This window comes from Cervus elaphus, chromosome X (assembly GCF_910594005.1).
Source record: "Cervus elaphus chromosome X, mCerEla1.1, whole genome shotgun sequence".
NCBI lineage: Eukaryota > Metazoa > Chordata > Mammalia > Artiodactyla > Cervidae > Cervus > Cervus elaphus.
In genome coordinates, this window is record NC_057848.1 from 127,843,973 (window position 1) to 127,867,415 (window position 23,443).

Here is a 23,443-nt window from a genome sequence, read left to right on the forward strand (position 1 = left end):
AATTGAGCATCCTTTCATGTGCTTTTTAACTATTTGTATGTCTTCTTTAGATAAATGGTTATTTATGTCTTCCACCCATTTTTTTTTTCATTCAGTTGTGTGTATTTTGAAATTGAGCTGCATGAACTGTTTCTATATTTTGCAGATTAATCCCTTGTCAGTTGCTTCATTTGTAAATATTTTCTTCCATTGTGAGGTTTGTCTTTTTGTTTTGTTTGTGGCTTTTTTTTTGCTGTGCAAAATCTTTTAAGTTTATTTAGAGTCTATTTGTTTATTTTTGTTTTTATGTTCATTACTCTATGAGGTGGATCAAAAAAGATTTTGCTATGATTTCTGTCTATATTTCCCTCTAAGAATTTTATAGTGTCCAGTATTACATTTAGGTCTGTAATCCATTTTTATTTTATTTTTGTGTATCATGTAAGAGTGTTTTCTAATTTCATTCTTTTACATGTAGCTGTCCAGTTTTCACAGCACGACTTATTGAAGAGACTGTGTTTTCTCCATTGTATATCCTTGCCTCCTTTGTCAGATATTAAGTGACCATAAGTGCATGGGTTTATCTCTGGACTTTCTATCCTGTCTCATTGGTATGTTTCTGCTTTTGTGCCAGTACCATACTGCCTTGATTACTGTAGCTTGGTAGTATAGTCTGAAGCCAGGGAGCCTGATTTCTCCACATCTGTTTTTCTTTCTCAAGTTGCTTCTGGGGCTTCCCTGGTGGCTCAGTGGTAAATAATCCACCTGCCAATGCAGGAGACATGAATTTGATCTCTGGTCTGAGAATATCCTGCATGCCTTGCAGCAACAAAGCCAGTGCACCAAAACTACTGAGCCTATACCCTAGAACTCAGGAGTAACAATTACTGAGCCCATGTGCCAGGACTACTGAAACCCGCACCCCCTAGAGCCTATGCTCCCATGCTCCACAACAAAAGAAGCCACTGCAATGAGAAGCCTGTTCACTGCAACTAGAGAAAAGCTGGCATAGAAAAAGCCAGCACAGCCAAAAAAAAGATTGCTTTGTCTATGGCTATTCAGGGTCTTTGTGTTTCCACACAGATTGTAAAAATTTTCGCTCTAATTCTGTGAAAATGTCATTAGTAATTTGATGGAGACTGAACTGAATCTATAAACTGCTTTGGGTAGTATCAGTTCAGTTCAGTTCAGTTGCTCAGTCATGTCCGACTCTTTGTGACCCCATGAATCACAGCAAGCCAGGGCTCCCTGTCCATCACCAACTCCTGGAGTTTACTCAAACTCCTGTCCATCGAGTTGGTGATGCCACCCAGCCATCTCATCCTCTGTCGTACCCTTCTCCTCCTGCCCCCAATCCCTCCCAGCATCAGGGTCTTTTCCAATGAGTCAACTCTTCGCATAAGATGGCCAAAGTATTGGAGTTTCAGCTTCAGCATCAGTCCTTCCAATGAACACCCAGGACTGATAGCCATTTTCAAAATATTGATTCTTCCAATCCAAGAACATGGTATGTCTCTCCATCTGTTTGTGTTGTCTTTGATTTATTTCATCAGTATCCTATAGTTTTCTAAGTACATGCCTTTTAGGCAGGCTTATTCTAAGGCATTTTATTCTTTTTGGTGTGATAGTAAATGGAATTGTTTCTTTAATTTCTCTTTCTGATCTTTCATTATTGGTGTATAGGAATGAAAGAGATTTCTTTGTATTAATTTTGTATCCCACAACTTTGCCAAATTCATTGATAAGATCTAGTCGTTTCTGGTGGTCTTTCTCAGATTTTCTCTGTATGTGGTGTGCTTAGTTGCTCAGTTGTGTCCAAATCTTTGTGACTCCATGTACTGTAGCCCACCAGGCTCCTCTGTCCTTGGGATTCTCCAGGCAAGATTACTGGAGTGGGTTGCCATGCCCTCCTTCAGGGGAATCTTCCCAACCCAGGGATCAAATCCAGGTCTCCCGCATTGCAGGCAGATTCTTTACCATCTGAGCCACCAGAGAAGCCTTTTCTATGCAACATTTTCTATGAATGTTTCTATGTTTGTTTCTATGAAGCATTCTATGTAATGTTTTCTATGAAAACATGTAGTTTTCGTGTAAGCCGCAGTCACAGTCACAGTTTTACTTCTTTTCCAACTTGGACTCCTTTTATTTCTTTTTCTTCTCTGATTGCCATGACTCAGACATCCAAAACTATGGTGAACAATAGTGGCAAGAATAGACATGCTTGTATTCTTCCTGATCTTAGAGGGAATGGTTTCAGTTTTTCACCATTGAGAATGATGTTTGCTGTGTGTTTTGTCATATATGGCTTTTATTATGTTGAGTTAGTTTCCCTCTATGCCCACTTTCTGGAAAGTTTTTATCATAAATGTGTGTTCAGTTCAGTTCAGTCACTCAGTCGTGTCCTACTCTTTGCGACCCCATGAGCTGCAGCACGCCAGGCCTCCCTGTCCATCACCAAATCCCGGAGTCTACCCAAACCCATGTCCATTGAGTTGGTGATGCCATCCAACCATCTCATCCTCTGTCGTCCCCTTCTCCTCCTGCCCTCAATCTTTCCCAGCATCAGGGTCTTTTCAAATGAATCAGCTCTTCGCATCAGGTGGCCACAGTATTGGAGTTTCAGCTTCAGCATCAGTCCTTCCAATGAACACCCAGGACTGATCTCCTTTCAGTCCAAGGGACTCTCAAGAGTCTTCTCCAACACCATAGATCAAAAGCAACAATTCTTCAGCACTCAGCTTTCTTTATAGTTCAACTCTCACATCCATACATGACTACAGGAAAAACCATAGTCTTGACTAGACAGACGTTTGTTGGCAAAGTAATGTCTCTGCTTTTTAATATGCTGTCTACGTTGGTCATAACTTTTCTTCCAAGCAGTAAGTGTCTTTTAATTTCATGGCTGCAATCACCATCTGCAGTGATTTTGGCACCCAAAAAAATAAAGTCAGTCACTGTTTCCACTGATTCCCCATCTATTTGCCATGAAGTGATGGGACCGGATGCCATGATCTTAGTTTTCCGAATGTTGAGCTTTAAGCCAACTTTTTCACTCTCTTCTTTCACTTTCATCAAGAGGCTCTTTAGTTCTTCTTCTCTTTCTGTCATAAGGGTGGTGTCATCTGCATATCTGAGGTTATTGATATTTAACTTATATGCAGAGTACATAATGAGAAATGCTGGGCTGGAGGAAGCACAAGCTGCAATCAAGATTGCTGGGAGAAATGAGTGTTGAATTTTGTCAAAAGATTTTTCTGCATCTATTGAGATGATGCTTCCCTAATAGCTCAGTTGGTAAAGAATCCACCTGCAATGGAGGAGACCACGGTTCGATTCCTGGGTTGGGAAGATATGCTGGAGAAGGGATACACTACCCACTCCAGTATCCTTGGGCTTCCCTTGTGGCTCAGCTGGTAAAGAATCCACCTGTAATGGAGGAGACCCAGGTTCCATCCCTGGGTTGGGAAGGTCCCCTGGAGAAGGGAAAGGCTACCCACCCAAGTATTCTGGTCTGGAGAATTCCATGGACTGTATAGTCCATGGAGTCACAGAGAGTTGGACACAACTGAGCGATTTTCACTTATATTTATTGAGATGACTATATGGTTTTTATTCTTCAGCTCATTAATATGGTGTATCACATTGACTAATTCATGTATATTGAAGAATTCTTATATCCCTGTGATAAATATCTTGATCATGGTGTATTATTCTTTTAATATGTTGTTATATTTTGTTTGCTAGTATTTTGTTGAGGATTTTTACATCTATGTTCATCAGTGATATTGGCCTATAATTTTCTTTTTTGTCATATCTTTGTGTGGTTTTGGTATCAGGGTGATGATGGCCTCATAGAATGAGCTTCAGTGTTCCTCCCTCTGCAATTTTTTTTTGCAGCAGTTTTTGAAAATTAATTCAGATTGAGAGCTGTTGTTGTACCTCTGCCTCCTCTCTTAGTTCAGTTCATTACTGAAACAAAGGGAAAGATGTATGAATTCAAACATTCTGGCCTCCACTCTTTAAATCTTGATCTGTTCCCTGAAAATATCAGGTTAAGAAGAAACTGGCTGACTTCCCCTTTGCTAATTCCTTGCATTTTAATAATATTCATCCCAACATATCCTGCCTCCTTACCTGTTTCTTAGCAATAAGGACAAGGTTGATCCTGATAGGACTATGGCATTTATTTCTACTACCTCAAATCAATCAATATTTTCTAAGAAAATAACACATTATAACTCACTTCTAGCACAGCTCTAAAATATTCTCTCACCCATTAAAGAGCTTTCTAATCAACTGAGGGTAATTGAACAGTAATTGAACACTTCTTACTATAAGGCTACCAGACTGTCTTGAAGATACTGTGTTAAGTGCTACTTCAGGAGATAGAGCAGAAAATAAAGTTTCTTTCTATTGCTTTCTCTTTAACATTTTCCTTCCTCTCACAGCTAGCTTGGTCATAGCATTCAGCAAGGAGCAGGTGAGACACCTGTTAATAAAGAGGTTAAGAAACCAAGACAAATCCATGATAGCTACAACACTTATGAGCCCTTTCCTTAGTTGGATACCTTAACTATTACAAATAGCACAAAGCTTCCTCTAAGCTCCAAGTGCTCAAGCCCCCTTTACCTGGATTAGCTGTCATCTTCCTTTGATGTCCTTGGGTTGCAAAGATGGAACATATTTGGTCCTCTGCAGGCTCCCTGTATTGGAGTGTACTATCTAGCTGAAGTAACAGAGCCATTTGGATTCCGTGGGGGCGCAGCAGCTTGATGAAGCCAGTGTGGGACTATGGAAAGAGCACAAGTCCCTGAGTCAAGGCTTATGTTTCTGTGTCAGATGGGATGGGTTATCTCCCGTCCTGGTTCCTTATTTGTGAAATAGGGTTTTGGTGAGGCTTGAAAGAAACTGGCCAAATTTCTTTGAAAATCATATTGTAAAGGCATTAACACATTAATTGAAACAGATACAAAGCCACATCTAGACCCTTACCAGATGTGTGAAAATAGCATGAGATAACAATTCTAGAAGGAAGTGGATGACAGAAGGAGAGAAATATTTTAAAACCTCAGAGGCCACTCCTAAATAACTTCCCCGACACCCCTATAAACACCCTCCATTTCTCTTCAAATCAAAGTTAATTTATAAAGCGATTTTTTACTTAAATATATACATTTAAGATCCAATTTTACTTTTGTTTTTCATATTTTTTCATAGATATTCCAAAGCCCCCTGGTTCAACCTGTGGCTTTGGCCAAGCCAGTTTTCCGGAGTCAGTTTTTTTCCCTTGTAAAAAGGGATAAATCTACTCATCACCTTCACAGTGATTGAGAGGATGAAATGAGGGAATATACATGCAGCTCTTAGCACAGTATCAGATATATTCCAGGAACTTGCATGACCTTGTTCCCTTCCCCCTCCTCTTATAGAACAGGGTTGCAGCCTTGGCTTTGGACTCTAAGGTACAGTAGCTCAGACACACAGTCTTTGTGAGCAACCAGCTTAATAGTCTTCAGATGCTTTCTAGTGACACTACAAGACAGGGATCCTCAAGCCCACCAGGAAATTTTTAGGCTGGATACCAGGGAGAATTTCCTGGTTGTAAAGTTATTATGTCTAGGATCCACAGAAGATCAGGGCTTCAATTCTTTCTCTAGAGAACTCTTAAACTCAGTATGGATATCCAGAATGTCCTGAGACTCATGTCCCACTATTCTCCAGCTCCCCAAAATAGCAAGCCTTGTATTTAGCACCATCTGGGAATGATCTCATTGAGTACTCACAACAAGCCTTTGAGGTATGGCTTCATAGGTCCATTTTTCAGATGAGGAAATTGAGGCCCAGAAAAAGAAAGGGCAAGATCAATTGGAAAGAACTCCAACTTACTTTTAGTTGGAAGTGAGTCAAAGTCCTTTATTTGTCCAAAACCCAACTCTCTGGGCCTGTCCATGCTCTCTGAACAACTATCTCTTCTTGCATGCTCTCATCCCCCCCAAATCATTCACCTCTTTGCTTCTAGCATCACTTCCCTAAGACATCCCTCCAACTTTACCACTCCTGTGCTTTGAAACATAAAATAACTTGGAATTATTTAGCACACTTAATAAATGAGTGACATATACGTGCCCATAATATTAAATCCAAACTCAAGTTTGGATTTAAAGGCATTTCACAACCTGGTTCCAACCTGGCTTTTCCAGGTACATCTCCCCATTTCTCTTTCCCTCCTCTGCACTCCATATATTAACCTTGCACTTCAGACACCTTGGCCTACTTGCTCTTTCCTTTCTGTATGTGTTGTGCCCTGTCCTGGAAAGTCAGTCTTCCTCAATGGACTGGAAAATTCTCAGTTACCTTTTGAGACCTATTTACATCTTCTCTGCTCAGATTACACTTTATCCGTTTCTGTATTACGACAGCACAGTGCACTTTAATTAATGGGTTACTTTTCATACTCTCCTGCTCCTCAAAGGCAAGGACTTGCTTTTATTTATCATTGCCTCACCCCGGTGCCACCCCCAGTATCCACCCAGTACTGTCCCCAGTACCTCCTTTGTTGACTGGCAAAGTCTGAACTCAGTAACCAGAATGGATGGAGGGCAGGAAGGAAGGAGGTCACCCCCTCCCCATCCTTCAAATTTAGCAGCTGCTCCCTTCTTCCTTCGCCTCTTCTTCACCTCCACTCCATCTCCATCTGAATGCCAAAGTCACTAGTTCCCAGACGGCTGCCAAAACACTCAATCTCTCAGAAGCAATGTCACCTGCAGAGTTTCTCTCCAGCCCCAGTGCCCACTAATGAGCGACTCCTGGCAAGCTTTTGTTGGTGTGAGGGGCCCCCGCGGGATGTGAGTATGTCTCTCATCTGTTCAGTTGCCTTCTGTGGTATTTCTTCCTCATTTTTTTCCGCGCACCGCCCAAACAAATATCACTATTGTTTTGTACTCCTGGCAAACTTTGACACAATTATCGGTGACAAATTGACTTAAAGTGCGGCTGCAGGAAGAGAAACAGGAATGCCTCGCTTGGCCTTCTGGGAGTTGTAGTCCTGCAGGCCCCCGGGCTGCCTGGCTGGTCCTGGAGCTGTGGACTACAGCTCCCAGGCCTTCTCCACGTCCCTACCGCACAGGCTCAGAGCCTCCTGCCGAGAGGAGGTGGTTACATTGTGTCTATTGTATCCCTGGGTTTGTGTGTTTGTGTATTTCTCAGGACGTGAAGTTGAGAGTGAAAAGCATGGCAGATGAGCAGGAAATCATGTGCAAATTGGAAAGCATTAAAGAGATCAGGTAAGTGCAACATTGCAGTGCCCCCCAAGTCCCCCTCCGTAGCTCCACAAATCCCTCACTACCGGAGAGGGCTATTACCTACGGAAAGTATCTATTGTTGGGCTACTTGCGGAGAGGGACGGGAAAGGATCCCATTCACTATGGAATTCAAGGATGGGAAAGAGGCAGGGGAGAGTCAGAACTGAAACTAGCAGAGAGAGGCAGAGAAACAGACTGACCGAGAAGGATCTCTTGTCAGATGTGTTTGAGAAAGCCAGATTGAGACCCACAGTGTGTGTGGGGGTGGTGGTGGCAGTGTGTGTGTGTGTGTGTGTGTGTGTGTGTGGAGGGGGTGGCGGTGGTGTTGGTCCCAAGACAGCTTTGTTCTTCTTGGGTCAGAGTTAGGGGAATGGCATTCTTGGACCCATTATTCTTTAAAGTGTTGATTGGCTCCAAGGTGTATTTGGCTCCTTGCTCTTTATGAATCTAGATTCTTTTCAGTCTTCTGTTCAACTTCAGGACCTCGAGCTCGGGTGAGCCTTTTAAGAGCAGAGTCTAACGCATCAGGGGCTGGGGGCAGCAGCTGGGGACTGCCAGCTGGGGATAAGGAGGAATCTTATGCAAGGCCCGGACTGAGAGGACAGAGAGCACTCGCTCCTGTGTATTTTTTGCTTTCATTCACCGCTTTCCTCCTCTTTTACCAGGTGCTCAGGGAGGGGAGAGGGGTGGGAGTGGTGGAGACTGGGGAGGCAGTTACCACCTACTGGCAGTTGCTCTCAAGACCCAGAGGTGATGGGCTGACGGGCTGGTTGGCAAAGTGGGTGTTGCCTACATCCCCTCCCCCTTCTCTCCAGGAGTGGCATTGGCTACAGGATAATACTGTCCTTGCTCAGAACATAATAACTTTGGTTAAGTGAACTGCCTGGGCCAACACTAGGCCTTCCTTCCTCTGCTCTTCTCTGCCAAGACCCCTTGTCCCCCACCTACCCATCTCTGCCTCGGCTTCCACCCTTCTTCTGAGGGTGCCCTGAATCGGGCAGTCTCTCTTTAGTGTTTTTTAGAAACCTGAAGAAAAATGGGGGAGAATATCAAGTGTGTCCCTTTAAGAAATAAGGCTTTGATCAAGAGATTTAACCCTTGGAGTGATGCCTTAGATGAGATTCACATGTGTTGGTGGTGGTGGGGAAGTGCTTTGGCTTTTTCTGTCCTTTGCAGGGATTATATCTCTACCTCTTCTGGAGAGTAAAAGGAAGGGAACTATTATTTACCAAGCTGATTGACCTACTATTGCTCATTCTGCAAGAATCCTGACAACTTCCTACACTTCCTTTACAACTGGGAAAATGGAAGCTCAGAAAATTTAAGTAACTTTTCCAGATCCAAACCATTTGAAAATACCAGATTTTGACAGAAATCCAGTCCATTTGTGTGCAGAGGCTCTGGGCTTCCCACTCTATCCCATGGAGGGTCTGGTAAAAGTTAGAGAGGCGGCATGTGTTGCACTTTCTTTTCTGCAAAAGGATCAGGATATAGGGAGTAAGACACCTTGGTGCAGGAAAAGGTCAACTGTCATAATAACAATGCAGTTAATAAGAAACTTTTGCCTGCAAGTGAAGAGCCTAGACTTATTTTTAACAGACTTTAAAGGAATCCTACCCAACCCCAAGAGAAGGAACAGTTGGAAGCAAGGAGAAGTGACCCATCTTAGTAGAGACCAAATGGAGGGGCATGACTTCCACCCTCACCAGTGGTAAACCTGGCATTCCTACCACTACTAGCTGGGATAGGATCCTAGGAGGCCCATAGAGAGGCCAGAACTCTCATCCCCAACCAGCAATAGCAAAGAGCCTCTCCTCAACTTGGTCAATCAGAGACCCAGTGGATAACTTGGACTTATGCTGCCCCTCTTCCCTGCAAAAGTAGCATGTCAGAGAAGGCCTGCAAAAACCAAGTATTAAAAGAGATCCAGAGTGTCCAAATTTAATTGAAAAAAATCATTTGACATACCAAGATTATCAATTTCAGTGGCAAGATAAAGTAAACAGATGCTAGGATTGAGATGGCACAGAGGTCAGAATTATCCAATAAGGATTTTAAAGTAGCCATCATAAAAATGCTTCAGGGAGCATATGCATCACACTTGCAATAAATGATAAAATAGACAATCTCAGCATTTAAATATAAAGTCTTAACAAAGAAATGTAAAGTGCAAAGAAAACCAATGGAAGTTTGAAAACTGGAAAAAAAAAAAAAGACTTAAAAACTCAATGAAGAAGCTCAACAGCAAGATGGAGAAGACAGGAAAGAATCAGACAACTTAAACATAAAACAATAGAAATAACACAATCTGAACAACAGAGGGAAATTAAATGCTAAAAAAAGGAAGAAAGAAAGAAAAGAAGGAATTGAACAGAGCCAGAACCTCCAGACCTGTGGCATTATAACGAAGGATCTAACATTCATGTCAATAGAATCTCAGAGAAGAGAAATAAAGCAGGGCCAGAAAAGTACCTGAAGTAGTGGCTTAAAACTTCCCAAATTGAGCAAAGGACGTAAACATCCAGATCCAAGAAACTAAGCAAATATCAATTAGGAAAGACCCGAAGAAATTCATACCAAGACACATTCAACTTTCTGAAAACAAAAGCACAGAAAAGATCTAGGAAGCAGTCAAAGAATTAACATTTTACCTATACCTGTCTACTAAAAAAAAATGCACAACATGAGAGTTAAGAGGTAAGTTTTATTTGGGGAAATATGACCTCACCCCAGGAATCAGCACCTCAGATAGCTCTGAGAAACTGCTCCAAAGAGGTAGGGGGAAAAGACAGTATACATGTGATTTTGGTAAAGGGGGGAGTACATGCAATCAAGCACATATTTTTTGTAGAAAGTTTTTGCTGGTCTCATGAAGCTTTTGCTAGTCATGAGAAACAATTGTTCACCATGAAGGAGTTTGGGGCTTTTCTAAATATGAGGAGATACAAGAATTGAGCTCATAAATCAGTTTCTGAGAGTATCTATCTAAAGACCCGTCCTGCCAGTTTCCTAGAATACAAAATGCCTCATTTCTGCTCTCTATCCTGAACTCCTTCAGAGGGTGTCGGAGGTTAGCAGCTGCAGCAACACATGATTTAATCCTTGTAGAGGTAGATGGCAAGCACCCACAGCAAGGGCCAATTTGTGGCTGGCAGGGCCCCTTCATGGTTATAAATTCAGCCATACTTGGGGAGGCATTTCATGACTATTTTGTCCCACATTGCTAGGAAGGCTCATTCTCAGGTCTCAAGAAGATTTTTCAGGCAGGCCACTCAATGTGCTGTAACTGGACTAGGTTTTATCAACAGTAATCAAAGGTCTCTGGACTAACTTGTCTTAGTTATGCTGTTACAGTCCCGGAAAATTTGCCCTTTTTGTATCTTCCCATATATAGAGCTACATTATTATAATGGTTGATCACATACAGAATATTTGATCAACTGCTTCAATTTACTTAGTCATCATTATTTTCATTGGAGGTTCAGTCACACATTTGGTCAAACAAGAAGCAATAATCTTGTAGAACAGGCAAAGTACAAAAAACATAACTAGCAATACTATTAAAGTCATAAGTAAGAAGCCAGTAACTTCCATTAGGTGCAGCCCCCTATATCCTCAGATCTTCTGACTTTTTTTTTTTTTTAGCTCTTCTGACTTATTCTTATCCTGTACCAACCTTTATCTTTCAGGGAAATTATATATTTTCACTGTCCATATGGCTCCCAATCCAATTTCCTAGTGTCCCTAGGCTGCTTATTCTTAGCATAATTTAATTGTTCTCAAGATAAAGCAGGGTGGGGGAGATTGCTTAAATTTTAAATGACCACAATCTGGTGTTAGCCACATAAATCCATCCCATAATTGTGGGAAATTTTATTCCTTGGCTGAATTTTTGCTTGTTGCTCTGATTGAGCTTGAGTAATGACCAGGGTCAGAGCAGGCATTATTAATTGGCCAGTAGAGAAGATCCCACTGAGCAATATCAAAAGTAGCCTGAACAGGACAGAAATAAAGTTTTTTAAGGGTCATCCAATCAGAGCCTTGGAGTGAAGAAATCCACCAAGGTAATCTGGAAGTACTAGACACAGGTAATTGGCCACAGTGCAACAATTGGATTGACCTTTAAAATTAGCATAGGATTGTGTCCATGGTAGAAAAACATTTGATTTATATGCAGAGGTCTAAGAAATCAAGAAAACATTATAAATGATCATATGAATCAGGTCTAGCATCTTGGGTAAGCTGTCTACTTTTGATGTCTTTTTCTCATCCTGGTGAGTGTCCTGTGTTTGAACATTGTTTTAAGGTGAATTTGAGTTCAGCAGTCCTCTCTATAGAACAGTCTGGTGTAGGGGCCTTTAGAAGTGAGAATTAATCCAATAGTCAATTTCCCTTCAGTTTTCACTGTGCATTAGCTAGTTAAAAGTACCTGATAAAAAGTCCTTTCGTCCAGGTTGGAGAGAGTCCTTTAAATTGTGTCTTTTCCAGTATGCAGGTAGTGGGGCAGCTGATCTTCATCCAAAGATTACTGCTCTCCATCCTGAAGTCCTTCAGGGGATGTTGTAGGTCAGTCGCTGCAGCAGCACATGATTCAATCATTGTAGAGGTAGATGGCAACCTTCAGGGGGGAAAAAAGGAAAAGAAAGTCAGCAGATTCCTCATCAGAAAGTGATGAGGCCCTAGCAGGAAGTAGCACATTTTTCAAGTGCTGAAGGAAAAAGAATCATCAACCAAGAATCCTATGTTCAGTGATGATAACCTTCAGGAATAAAGGGATAATCAAGACATTCTTAGATGAAAGGAAATAGGGAATTTATCAGTAGGATGTCTATCTTATAAGCATGACTAAAGTAAATCTTAAAACAGAAAAGAAATGGTAAAAGGAGGAAACTTGGAAGAAAGAACAGAATAGACTAAAACCTGGGTAAATACAACAGAATTTCTTTTCCTCTTGAGTTGTATGAATCTTGTTTGATGATTGGATCATAATTTATTACACTGTCTCATGTTGTTCTAAATGTGTGTAGAGGAAATATTTAAGACATTTATATTATGAACAGGGAGTATAAAGGAATATAAAAAGGAGGTAAAATTTCATCTTATTGATCCATTCATCTGTTGATGGACACTAAGGTTTCTTCCATATCTTGGTTATTGTAAATTATGATGCAATGAACATAGGGGTGCATATATCTTTTCAAATTAGTGTTTTCATTTTCTTTAGATTATATACACAGGAGTGGAATTCCTGAATCATATGGTAGTTCTATTTTTAGCTTTTTGAGGATATAAATTCTGTATGTTGTCTATTATATGTGGATTCTAAAAAATAAAACAAACTAATGAACATAGCAAAATATAGAAACAGACTCGCAAATATAGAGAACAAATTAGTGGTTACCAGTAGGAGAGGAAAGTGGGGGAAGGGAAAGATAAGGGGTAGGGGAATAAGAGACATAAAATACTATGTATAAAATAAATATGATACATAGATTGTAAAACACAGAGAATTATAGCCAATATTTTATCATAGCTTCAAATGGTATATAATATATAAAATATTGAATCAGTATTTTGTATACCTGAACCTAATATAATATTGCAAATCAACTCTAACTAAAAAAAAATTATAGATACATTAAATGGAATTAAAAAAAATGTTCAAGTCACCCACAGAAATGCAGAACAAAGCAAAGAGAAAAACTAAAAACAGAGAGAAAAAACAGGTTAAAAAAAGATAGAATGGCAGATTTAGCCTTAACATATCAATAATTATGTTGAATATAAATGGTCTAAATGAAGCAATTAAATGACATGATGAACTATATGAAAAAGGGTCAATTCACAAAGAAGACATAATTCTAGATATGTATGTACCAAAAGTGTTTTAAATTAACCTGTTTTTGACAATTTTACAGTAATATGCAAAGGTTATATCACTTGGTTTAATAATTTAAAATGGGGAAAGTGCTACAAATACATAGTTGATGTTCACATATGGACAGGTAAAACATGTATTATAAGTGGAGAGAAGGAATGATAGAAGGAACTGGAGAAAAGAACCAACATTGTTTGAATACCTACTAGTTTTAAAACTCTTGGCTCATTTAATACTCAATCTTGCTAATGGGAATCTGTGGTATGAATTATTATCCCCACTTTACAGAAAGGATACTAAGGCTCAGGGAAGTTAAGTAACCTGTCTATGGTCACACAACTAGGAAAGGAAGAGAGAATATATCCTCCTATTCACTTGGCATATGAATTTCAACAAATGCTGATAATCTGATTAACCATTATTCATAATTCTTCATCTGCTCTAATCCTAAATCTCCTAAAGTTATAAATAAAGCAGCCTTTTTTTTTGATAAAAAGAAAATACTTTTGCTTCTTTGCTGAAGTAGTAGTGATAAGGATGAAAAGTAAAAGTGTTAGTCACTCAGTTATGTCCAACTCTGTGACCCCATGGACTGTAGCCCACCAGACTCCTCTGTCCATGGAATTCTCCAGACAAGGATATTGGAGTGGGTTGCCATTTCCTTCTCCAGGGGATTTCGCGATCCAGGGATGGAACCCAGGTCTCCTGTATTGCAGGCAGATTCTTTACCATCTGAACCACCACAGAAGCCCAGTGATGAAGATAATACCACCCAAAATCTGATTAAGTCAAGCTGAGAGCCAGACACTCCTCCAGGCACAGTCACATAAATATACACAATAGTACTCACACACATATTTGTAGTCACACACACAAACACATTCCCACACACTGATGGCAGAATTTGAAATGGGAAATATCACCACAGACCATTCCCCACTAATGCTTCTGACACCATGCTCACAGCCCTGTCTTTCCTTTTAATCTAAACCACACTTAAACATTATGTTCCAGATCTCAGCCCCCCAAATCCCACACTGGTCTATTTTGCCCATCAATTCCTTGGGCTTCCAAGTGGTGATGAAGGAGCATGTGGATATGTGGAAAGGGGAAGAGAAGAATAGGACAAAAGAGGGGAGATGGAAAACAAGGAAGGAGAGGAGAAGAAGCTACGAGGCAAAGAATGTGAGTGCAGCCACCACTAGAGCAACCAGGGCCCTTCACCAGCTCCCCAAATGCATACTAATATCTCCTTAACATGCACACGCCACCCATACACACACATTGCAGACACCATGCCCCAATTGCACACATATCCATACACAATAAGCTTTCTTCACTTAAGAAGGGAAAAAAAACTTATTTTGGAAGTAAATATTGTAGTGTTAAGTAGATCCTCTTGAATCTAAGTTCCTGCCCTGGGTCTTCTTTTTTTCTCTCTCTACACATTTTCATGAGTTACCTCTTGTACTCCTATGGCTTCAAATAGTATCTCCAAATCTCCAATTTCTACCGCCTATCTTCTTTCCAAATTTCAGCCTGATATATCACACAGTCTACTGGGCTTGTCCACCGGCTTTTCCACAGACACAGCTGAAGTTGACCAACTCTTGAGACTTTGTCTATTCCTGCCCCAATCCAGCTCCTCCCACTAAACCCCTTGTTTAATGCTATCACTCTCCTGCACAGTTATCTGAGAGTGAAACCTGAATGTTGATGCTGGTTACCCTTTCTTTTTTATAACTCACTTTTGACTAGTTAGCAAGTCCCACCATTTCTACCTTCAACATCTGGCTCAGATTCTTACCCTACTCTCCATCTCCACACTCACTGTCCTGTTTTAGTCATTCATCATGACCAGCTTGGATAATTACAGTGTTATACCCATTTCCACTTACAGAACTGCTTCTATTGCATCTATCTTCATTCTGCCCCTGATTTTTTTTTCCCATTTATTTTTATTAGTTGGGGATAATTACTTTACAATATTGTAGTGGTTTTTGTCATACATTGACATGAATCAGCCATGGATTTACATATATTCCCCATCCCGATCCCCCCTCCCACCTCCCTCTCCACCCGATTCCTCTCGGTCTTCCCAGTGCACCAGGCCCGAGCACTTGTCTCATGCATCCAGCCTGGACTGGTGATCTGTTTCACCCTAGATAATATACATGTTTCGATACTGTTCTCTCGAAACATCCCACCCTCGCCTTCTCCCACAGAGTCCAAAAGTCTGTTCTGTACATCTGTGTCTCTTTTTCTGTTTTGCATATAGGGTTATCGTTACCATCTTTCTAAATTCCATATATATGCGTTAGTATACTGTATTGGTCTTTATCTTTCTGGCTTACTTCACTCTGTATAATGGGCTCCAGTTTCATCCATCTCATTAGAACTGATTCAAATGAATTCTTTTTAATGGCTGAGTAATATTCCATGGTGTATATGTACCACAGCTTCCTTATCCATTCGTCTGCTGATGGGCATCTAGGTTGCTTCCATGTCCTAGCTATTATAAACAGTGTTGTGATGAACATTGGGGTGCACGTGTCTCTTTCAGATCTGGTTTCCTTGGTGTGTATGCCCAGGAGTGGGATTGCTGGGTCATATGGCAGTTCTATTTCCAGTTTTTTAAGAAATCTCCACACTGTTCTCCATAGCGGCTCTACTAGTTTGCATTCCCACCAACAGTGTAAGAGGGTTCCCTTTTCTCCACACCCTCTCCAGCATTTATTGCTTGTAGACTTTTGGATAGCAGCCATCCTGACTGGTGTGTAATGGTACCTCATTGTGGTTTTGATGTACATTTCTCTGATAATGAGTGATGTTGAGCATTTTTTCATGTGTTTGTTAGCCATCTGTATGTCTTCTTTGATTTTTAATTCCATCCAACTGCTGTGAGAACTATCTTCCTAAAGCACTGGAGTTGCTATGTTATTTTTCAAACACATTCACTGGTTCCCCGTTGTCTGTAGCAGTATTTTTCAAAACACAGATTATGAACCATTTGTCATGAAATGAATTAGTTGCTAGAAGCACTTGTGAAAAAATGAGAAAGTATCAGTATACATTGCATAAGAAATAGTAGATATTTTCTGTGGAAAATTTGTTTCAGCTTTTGATCGGTGTTTGTGTTTATTGGGTTACAATATAAGATTCATTTCTCAGTGTAAATAATTTCTTACTGCATGTCCATAGACATTTGTCTGTAATTGTTACTGTAGTATTCATGCCTCTATCCCCAAGAAGTCTGGCCCAGACCCACCTTTCCAATCTTATCTACTACCACTCATTTTCATTCACCTTATTCTTTATTCACACAGACATTCCTCACTGTTTCATACATTTCCATTATTCCAGGCCTTTGCTAATGTGGATCCATCATTCTTAATGCCCTTCCCTTATTCTAAGCCAGTAAATCCTACTTATTCTTCAAGGAAGACCCAAAACAAACACCACCTTCTTGTCCAAATCCTTCTCAATTTTCCCTAGTACAAATGAATCACTACCCCTTTGGGCTTCCATGGGGAGATTTATTATAGATCTCAAGTTATTCTGCTGCTAAGTCACTTCAGTCATGTCCGACTCTGTGTGACCCCATACACGTCAGCCCACCAGGCTCCCCTGTCCCTGGGATTCTCCAGGCAAGAACACTGGAGTGGGTTACCATTTCCTTCTCCAATGCGTGAAAATGAAAAGTGAAAGTGAAGTCGCTCAGTCATGTCCGACTCTTAGCGACCCCATGGACCGCAGCCTACCAGGCTCCTCCATCCATGGGATTTTCCAGGCAAGAGTACTGGAGCGGGGTGCCATTGCCTTCTCCCAAGTTATTCTACCTTACAGTAAAATTTTGAATTGATATGTATTCCTGTGCCTGCCTCCCTTTCTCCTGTCTTCCCTTCCTTCCCTCCGTCATTGCTATGGCAGCTTCAGCAGGCTTCACTGTCACCTGGCTTGAAAGCTAACTCATTTTCAGCCCCAGTGCTCACTTAACAATACATCATGGAACAGCTAGGAACTCTGGGACTAAGGGATAAGCAAGTTAAGCCAATTTTCACTACAGGAGAGAGAATGCACAGGAATTGACATTTGGTGTTGAGCTATTAGAAAGTCTTCAAGATGAATTTTTCTAAGAATACTACTTTTCCAACAGTAGCTGCTTTCCCAGATAAGCAAATAGATATCAAATGGAAGAACACTCAATACTTAGGCAGTGTTTTCATTAGACTAGAATAGGCTTCATGCTGGCTCCTTTTTGTGTATGTTGTTGTTGTTCATTCAGTGATATTTACCAAGCGTCTATTCTGGGCCATACCCAGGGCTGAGATAGTCTCTGAAGACCACTAAGATGAATTAGATGTGTTCTAAAGAATCTTAGAATTAAGGTGAATAGTTCTGATCTCTCCCCTGAATTCTATAGTCACATATCCAGCTTCCCACTTAAGCAACCCCACAGGATATATCACTGGCATCTCAAATAGACCCTAACAGAACTCTAAACTTTATCCCCATCCTCACCCCCAAACAGTCTCCCTTTCTAGTCTCCTCCATCAGTAGTAAGTAACCCCCCATCACTAAATCTGGAATTATTCTTCCCTCTCTAACTCTGTGGCAAGGAGCCAAATACACCTTGGAGCCAATCAACACTAACACAGTGGTTATCAAACCTGGAGAGTGTTTGAAACCTAGGTTGCTGGATCATATCTCCAGAATCTCTGATTCAGTAGAAGCCCTGAGAATCTGCATTTCTAGCAAGTTCCCAAGCAATGCTGTTGCTGCATTGCAAGGGAACATACTTGGGAAAACCACTGTGCTAATTAGACCTGTTGGGTTATACCTATATAACTCTGCATATGTCCACTTCCCACCATTCCCTTATCTCATCAATAAATCAGCAGTTTTCCATCCATCTCTGCTAGCCAGGGTCTTCTCTTGGTCTGCCCATCCTCAAGTCTTACAGGTCTCAGCTTTCCTACTCTGCTTGTTGAGTGAGTCTTGGGGCTAAGTCACCTCTCAAGCTGGGTGACAGATGAACCTGGCCTATTTGTCCCAGGAGTGGATCATCCATTGCTCTAGAACATCTCCTGCTCTCTACCCTTCCTTCTTGACATTAATAAGCAAAGAACCATTGAAAGAAGTTAGCCAAACTGAATATTTTTCTCTTGGCCTAGGACTCTGTTGCAAGAGGCTGTGACCTAGAGAGGTCAGGAATCTTGGTTCAACATTTAAGTGAGACTGTAGCACTAGTGATTGTGAGAAACCCTAAGAATGTATTTTTGGAATTTCTTGTGATACTATGGACATGGCAGCTGCACCTTTTCCTCTTGGGAGGACTTCATTAGGAAATTTTCCACATAAAGTCCAGTCTTTAATGACTTGGATGCTTTCCTCACTTGTAGGGCCAAACATTCAACAGATTCCATCTCATGGAGTCATCCAACAACTCTGTGCAAGGCTACACTGAGTCTTGCTTCTCATGAAGATAGACCTTCCAAGAGGTTCCATAATGTGCCCTATTTCACCCTTAAAATTGGTGACTGATTTATCCAGAACAGGATTCACCCCACTGGCTTTCTTTTCATGGCTTGAAATATATCATGGGGAACGTTCCTGGGCATGATGGAAAGGTCATTAGGCTAAGCACACTGAATTTTCCACTTCCTGGCTCTGTGATGTTGGGCAGGTCACTGAACTTCATGCATAGATGCATGCCTGTTCAGTCACTCAGTTGTGTCCAACTCTTCGCAGCTTCAACTGCAGCCCTCCAGACTCCTCTGTCCATGGAATTTTCCAGGCAAGATTACCAGAGTGGGTTGCCATTTCCTACTCCAGGGAATCTTCCTGACCCAGGGATCAAGCCCATGTCTCCTGCATTACCTACATTGGCAGGTGGATTCTTTACCACTGAGCAACCTGGGAAGCCACTGTACTTTTCTCAGCCTCAAATTCTTCACCTGTAAAAATGAAGGTAAACATACCTATTTCTGTGGTTGTGATGAGGATTAAATTAGATAGACTATTAAGTGCCTATCACAGTTGCTAGAACACAATAGATACCAATAGATAGATAGGTAGATAGATAGATAATAACTATTTTTATTAAATAAAACCATTCTCAACACCGAATTCCTTCCCAGTTCCTGGAGCTTATAGATTCTTAATAGATGTTAACTGAATGAATTAAAACCCCTCACCCACAGTAATATCTTTCTTTCTCTGAGACTACTGAAATTACAATAAGTACCTTGGACATACAACCTTCTTGTTTCATTTGCATTCATTGCGTCACTCCAAATGTGTAATTGTTGAGCCCTGCTCATGGCCAAAGCAGTGTGATAGATGACATGAGGTTTACAGAGAAATATGGTATAGTGTCAGTTTCTAGAAGGCTCTTGTTGTTGTTCAGTCACCAAGTCATGCCTGACACCTCGCAACCCCATGCACTGTAGCACACCAGACTTCCCTGTCCCTCACCACCTCCCAGAGTTTGCCCAAGTTCATGTTCATTGCATTGATGATGTCATCCAGCCATCTCATCTTCTGTTGCCCTCTTCTCCTTCTGCCTTCAATCTTTCCAAGCATCAGGGTCTTTTCCAATGAGTCAGTTCTTTGCATCAGATGGCCAAAGTATTGGAGCTTCAGCATCAGCATCAGTCCTTCCAATGAATATTCAGGGTTGATTTCCTTTAAAATTGATCCCCTTGTAGTCCAAGGGATTCTCAAGAGTCTTCTCCAGCACCACAATTTGAAAGCATCAGTTCTTTGGCATTCTGCCTTCTTTATAGTCCAGCTCTCCCAACCATACATGACTACTGGAAAGACCGTAGACTTGACTATATGGACATTTGTTGGCAAAGTGATGTCTTTGCATTTTAAAACACTGTCTAGTTTTGTCATAGTTTTCCTGCCAAGGAGCAATCATCCAATTTCACAGCTGCAGTCACCATCTGCGATGATTTTAGAGCCCAAGAAGCGGAAATCTGTCACTGCTTCCACCTTTTCCCCTTCTATTTGCCATAAAGTGTTGGGGCCAGATGCCATGATCTTAGTTTTTCGGGGTTTTTTCATATTGCATTTTAAGCTGGCTTTTTCATTCTCCTCCTTCATCCTCATCAAGAGGTTCTTTAGTTCCTCTTGGCTTTCTGCTGTTAGAGTGGTATCATCCACATATCTGAGGTTGTTGATATTTCTCCTGGCCATCTTGATTCCAGCTTGTAACTCATGACCTTTTGCTTAAATTTAATCTTAGCTCAGTTGTTGGATAGAGCCAGGAAGGCTGGGCATTAGATCTTAAGCCTGAATGGTGTGGTAAATGCAATCAAACACAAGGGTAACAAGTCCTCGTTTCTTTCTTTCTTTTTTCTTTTTTTTTTTTTTCATCATTAACCCACTTCTCACTCCCCCTGGGTACCTCAGTTGTGCAAATTCATGTAAAAATCTGTTTCCTCTATAGAAGCCTTTACACAAGTCATTCATTCTCCTGGGAAAACAGGAGCAGAGGAGTAGAAACAGCTTAGAATTTGGGTTCAGATAGTGCTGAATGTTTCGACTTAATTCTGGGTACAGTAAGAAGTCATTGGGGGATATATATTTAACAGCTCTATTGATCTGTGATTTACATACCATAGAAACCATCCATTTTAAGTGTATAATTTTAAGTGTACAATTCAGTGACTTTTAGTCAATTTACAGAGTTGTGCAACTATCACCACAATACAATTTTAGAGCATTCCCAGAATCCCCTAAAGATCCCTTTATGTCCAATTTCAGTCCATCTCTATTCCCACCCTCAGGCCCAGGCAATTAATAATATACTTTTTGTCTCTATATATTTGCCTTTTCAGGACATTGCACATAATTTAAAACATTGTTTTTTTTAGGCTCATGTACATTGTACCATGTATCAGTATTTCTTTATTTTTTATTGGCAAACAGTATTCCATTGTATGGCTATACTGTGTTTTGCTTATTCTTTCATCAGTTCATGAACATTGGGGTTGTTTCCACCTTTTGGCTCTTATGAATGCTGCTCTGATATTTTGCATATAAGCCTTTGTGTGGAAATGTGCTTTCATTTTTCCTGGTTAGATTCCTAGCATGAAATTTCTGGGTCTTTTTTTTTTATAACTTTTTAAGATAATGAAAAGCTGTTCGGGCTCTAAAATTATGGTGGATGGTGACTGTAGCCATGAAATTAAAAGGTGCTTGCTCCTTGGAAGAAAAGCTATAACAAACCTAGACAGTGTATTAAAAAGCAGACACATCACATTACCTGCAAAGGTCTGTATAGTCAAAGCTATGCTTTTTCCAATAGTCATGTACGGATGTGAGAGCTGGACAATAAAAAAGGCTGAGTGCTGAAGAATTGATGCCCTTGAACTGTAACATTGGAGAATACTCTTGAGAGTCCCTTGGACAGCAAGATCAAACCAGTCAATCCTAAAGGAAATCAACCCTGAGTATTCACTGGAAGGACTGATGTTGAAACTGAAGCTCCAGTACTTAGGCCACTTGATACAAAGAGCTGACTCATTGGAAAAGACCCTGATGCTGGCGAAGATTGAAGGCAGGAGAAGGGGACGACAGAGGACAAGATGTCTGAATGGCGTCACTGAGTCAATGGACATGAGTTTGAAAAAATTCTGGGAGATGGTGAAGGACAGGGAAGCCTGGCATGCTGCAGTCCATGGGGGTCACAGAGTCAGACACAGAGTGGCTGAACAACAAAAAAGCTGTTTCCCAAAGTGGTTGTGCGAATTTCCATCCCTAGAAGCAGGATGTGAAGGTTACAATTTCTAATCTTGTTGAGCATACTCTTCATGCATTTATATTCCACCCATCTATCTTCTCTGGTGAAGTGTCTATTGAACCATTTTGCCATTTTTCAGTTTAACCTTTAACCCATTTTTCAGTTGGGTTATTTGTTTACTTACTGTGAGTCTTGTGTATTCTTTGCTTTCATCAGATACATGTCTTCCAAAAATGTTCTCCCAGTCTGCAGTTTGTTTTTTCATCCTCTTAAGAGTGTCTTTTGAATTGCAGAAGTTTGTAAAGTTGGTAAAGTTGTGATTTTTGTATCATATAAAAGAAATCTTTGCCTAAGCCAATGTCACAAAGGTTTTCTTCCAGGAATTTTAGGTTTTACATATAGGCCTACAATCCATTTTCACTTAATTTCTGTGTGTGATGCAAAGTATAGTTTGAAGACCTTTGCTTGTTTGTCTTTGCATGTAGATATCCAGTTGTTTCTGGACCATTTGGTGAGAAAGTGATTTTTTCTCCACAGAACTGCCTTTGTATCATCATTAAAAACAGTTGCCCATATATTTGTGGGTTTATTTCAGGACTCTATTCTGCTCCACAGGTCTACTTTTGTAACTTTATGCCTATACTTCACCTGTTTTGAAAACTTCAGCTTCAACATAATTCTTGAATTAAGGCAGTGTAAGTTCTCCAACTTTGCTATTCTTGAGTTGTTTTGGCTACTCTAGGCCCTTTGCATTTCTGTTTAAGTTTTAGATTCCACTTCTCAATTTCTACAAAAAAATGCCTGCACTGAGACTTTGGTAGCATTGCCAAGATACCACATTGTGTTTAGACAGCTTTCTTTTGAATAGTGTTAGCATGGTGTATCTTCTTCTCCTCTTTGTTTGTTTATTTATATTTAAAATAGGATTCTTATGGGCAGTCCACAGTTTGGTTTGTTTACCTGTTTTTTTTCCAATCTGATGATATCCTTTTTAATTGAGGGTATTTAGACCATTTATATTTAACATGTTTGTTGATATGGTTAGAATGAGATCTACCACCTTGTTGTTTTCCATTTATCTTATCTGGCTTTTGTTCCCTTTTCCCTCCCTTTCTGTCTTCTTTTGAATTAAGGATTTTTTTTATATCTGTTTTTCTGACTTTTAAGCTATTTTCTGTTTTTTCTTAAATTGCTTTAGTAGTTTACTTGTCACAGTTTATCTTCAAGTGATCTCATACTGCTGCAGATATAGTGTAAAAAAACACAAAGTTGTATTTTTGTTTCTCCCTTTCTGGTCTCTGTGCTTTTACATTGATGCACTTCTTGGTTTAAACTGTTGATTATCTTTTTAAATTAATTTGAATAACAAAAATAATCATTATATTTTTTTCAAGTTCAGTGCTCAATATTCTTCTGCTATTATTGTACTTCTGTTTGAAGGACATCTTTCAACATTTATCATAGAGAAGCTTTGCTAATGATATAGCAGCTCAGGTATTCTATGTCTTAAAAAGTTTTAATTTCTGCTTTGTT

At 40.3% G+C, this 23,443-nt stretch overlaps 1 protein-coding gene and 1 long non-coding RNA gene across 4 annotated transcripts in view; one reads left to right on the forward strand and one right to left on the reverse strand.

The window, feature by feature from the left end:
• LOC122689758 overlaps positions 1 to 6,965 on the reverse strand; it is a 28,602-nt gene extending 21,637 nt beyond the window's left edge. For both annotated transcript variants that reach the window (XR_006339914.1, XR_006339915.1), the window contains exons 1-2: positions 6,528 to 6,965; positions 4,609 to 4,768 (exon numbers count right to left, since the gene is read on the reverse strand). This is a non-coding gene — a long non-coding RNA (uncharacterized LOC122689758). The remainder of the gene's footprint in view (positions 1 to 4,608; positions 4,769 to 6,527) is intronic.
• A 117-nt stretch (positions 6,966 to 7,082) lies between these two features.
• ZC4H2 (zinc finger C4H2-type containing) overlaps positions 7,083 to 23,443 on the forward strand; it is a 67,601-nt gene continuing 51,240 nt past the window's right edge. Inside the window, exon 1 of one of the 2 annotated variants that reach the window (XM_043896904.1) lies at positions 7,083 to 7,262. In XM_043896904.1, the coding sequence (XP_043752839.1) occupies positions 7,210 to 7,262 (53 nt within the window). In that variant the 5' untranslated portion in view covers positions 7,083 to 7,209. The remainder of the gene's footprint in view (positions 7,263 to 23,443) is intronic. The other variant, XM_043896903.1, reaches the window with a different exon arrangement.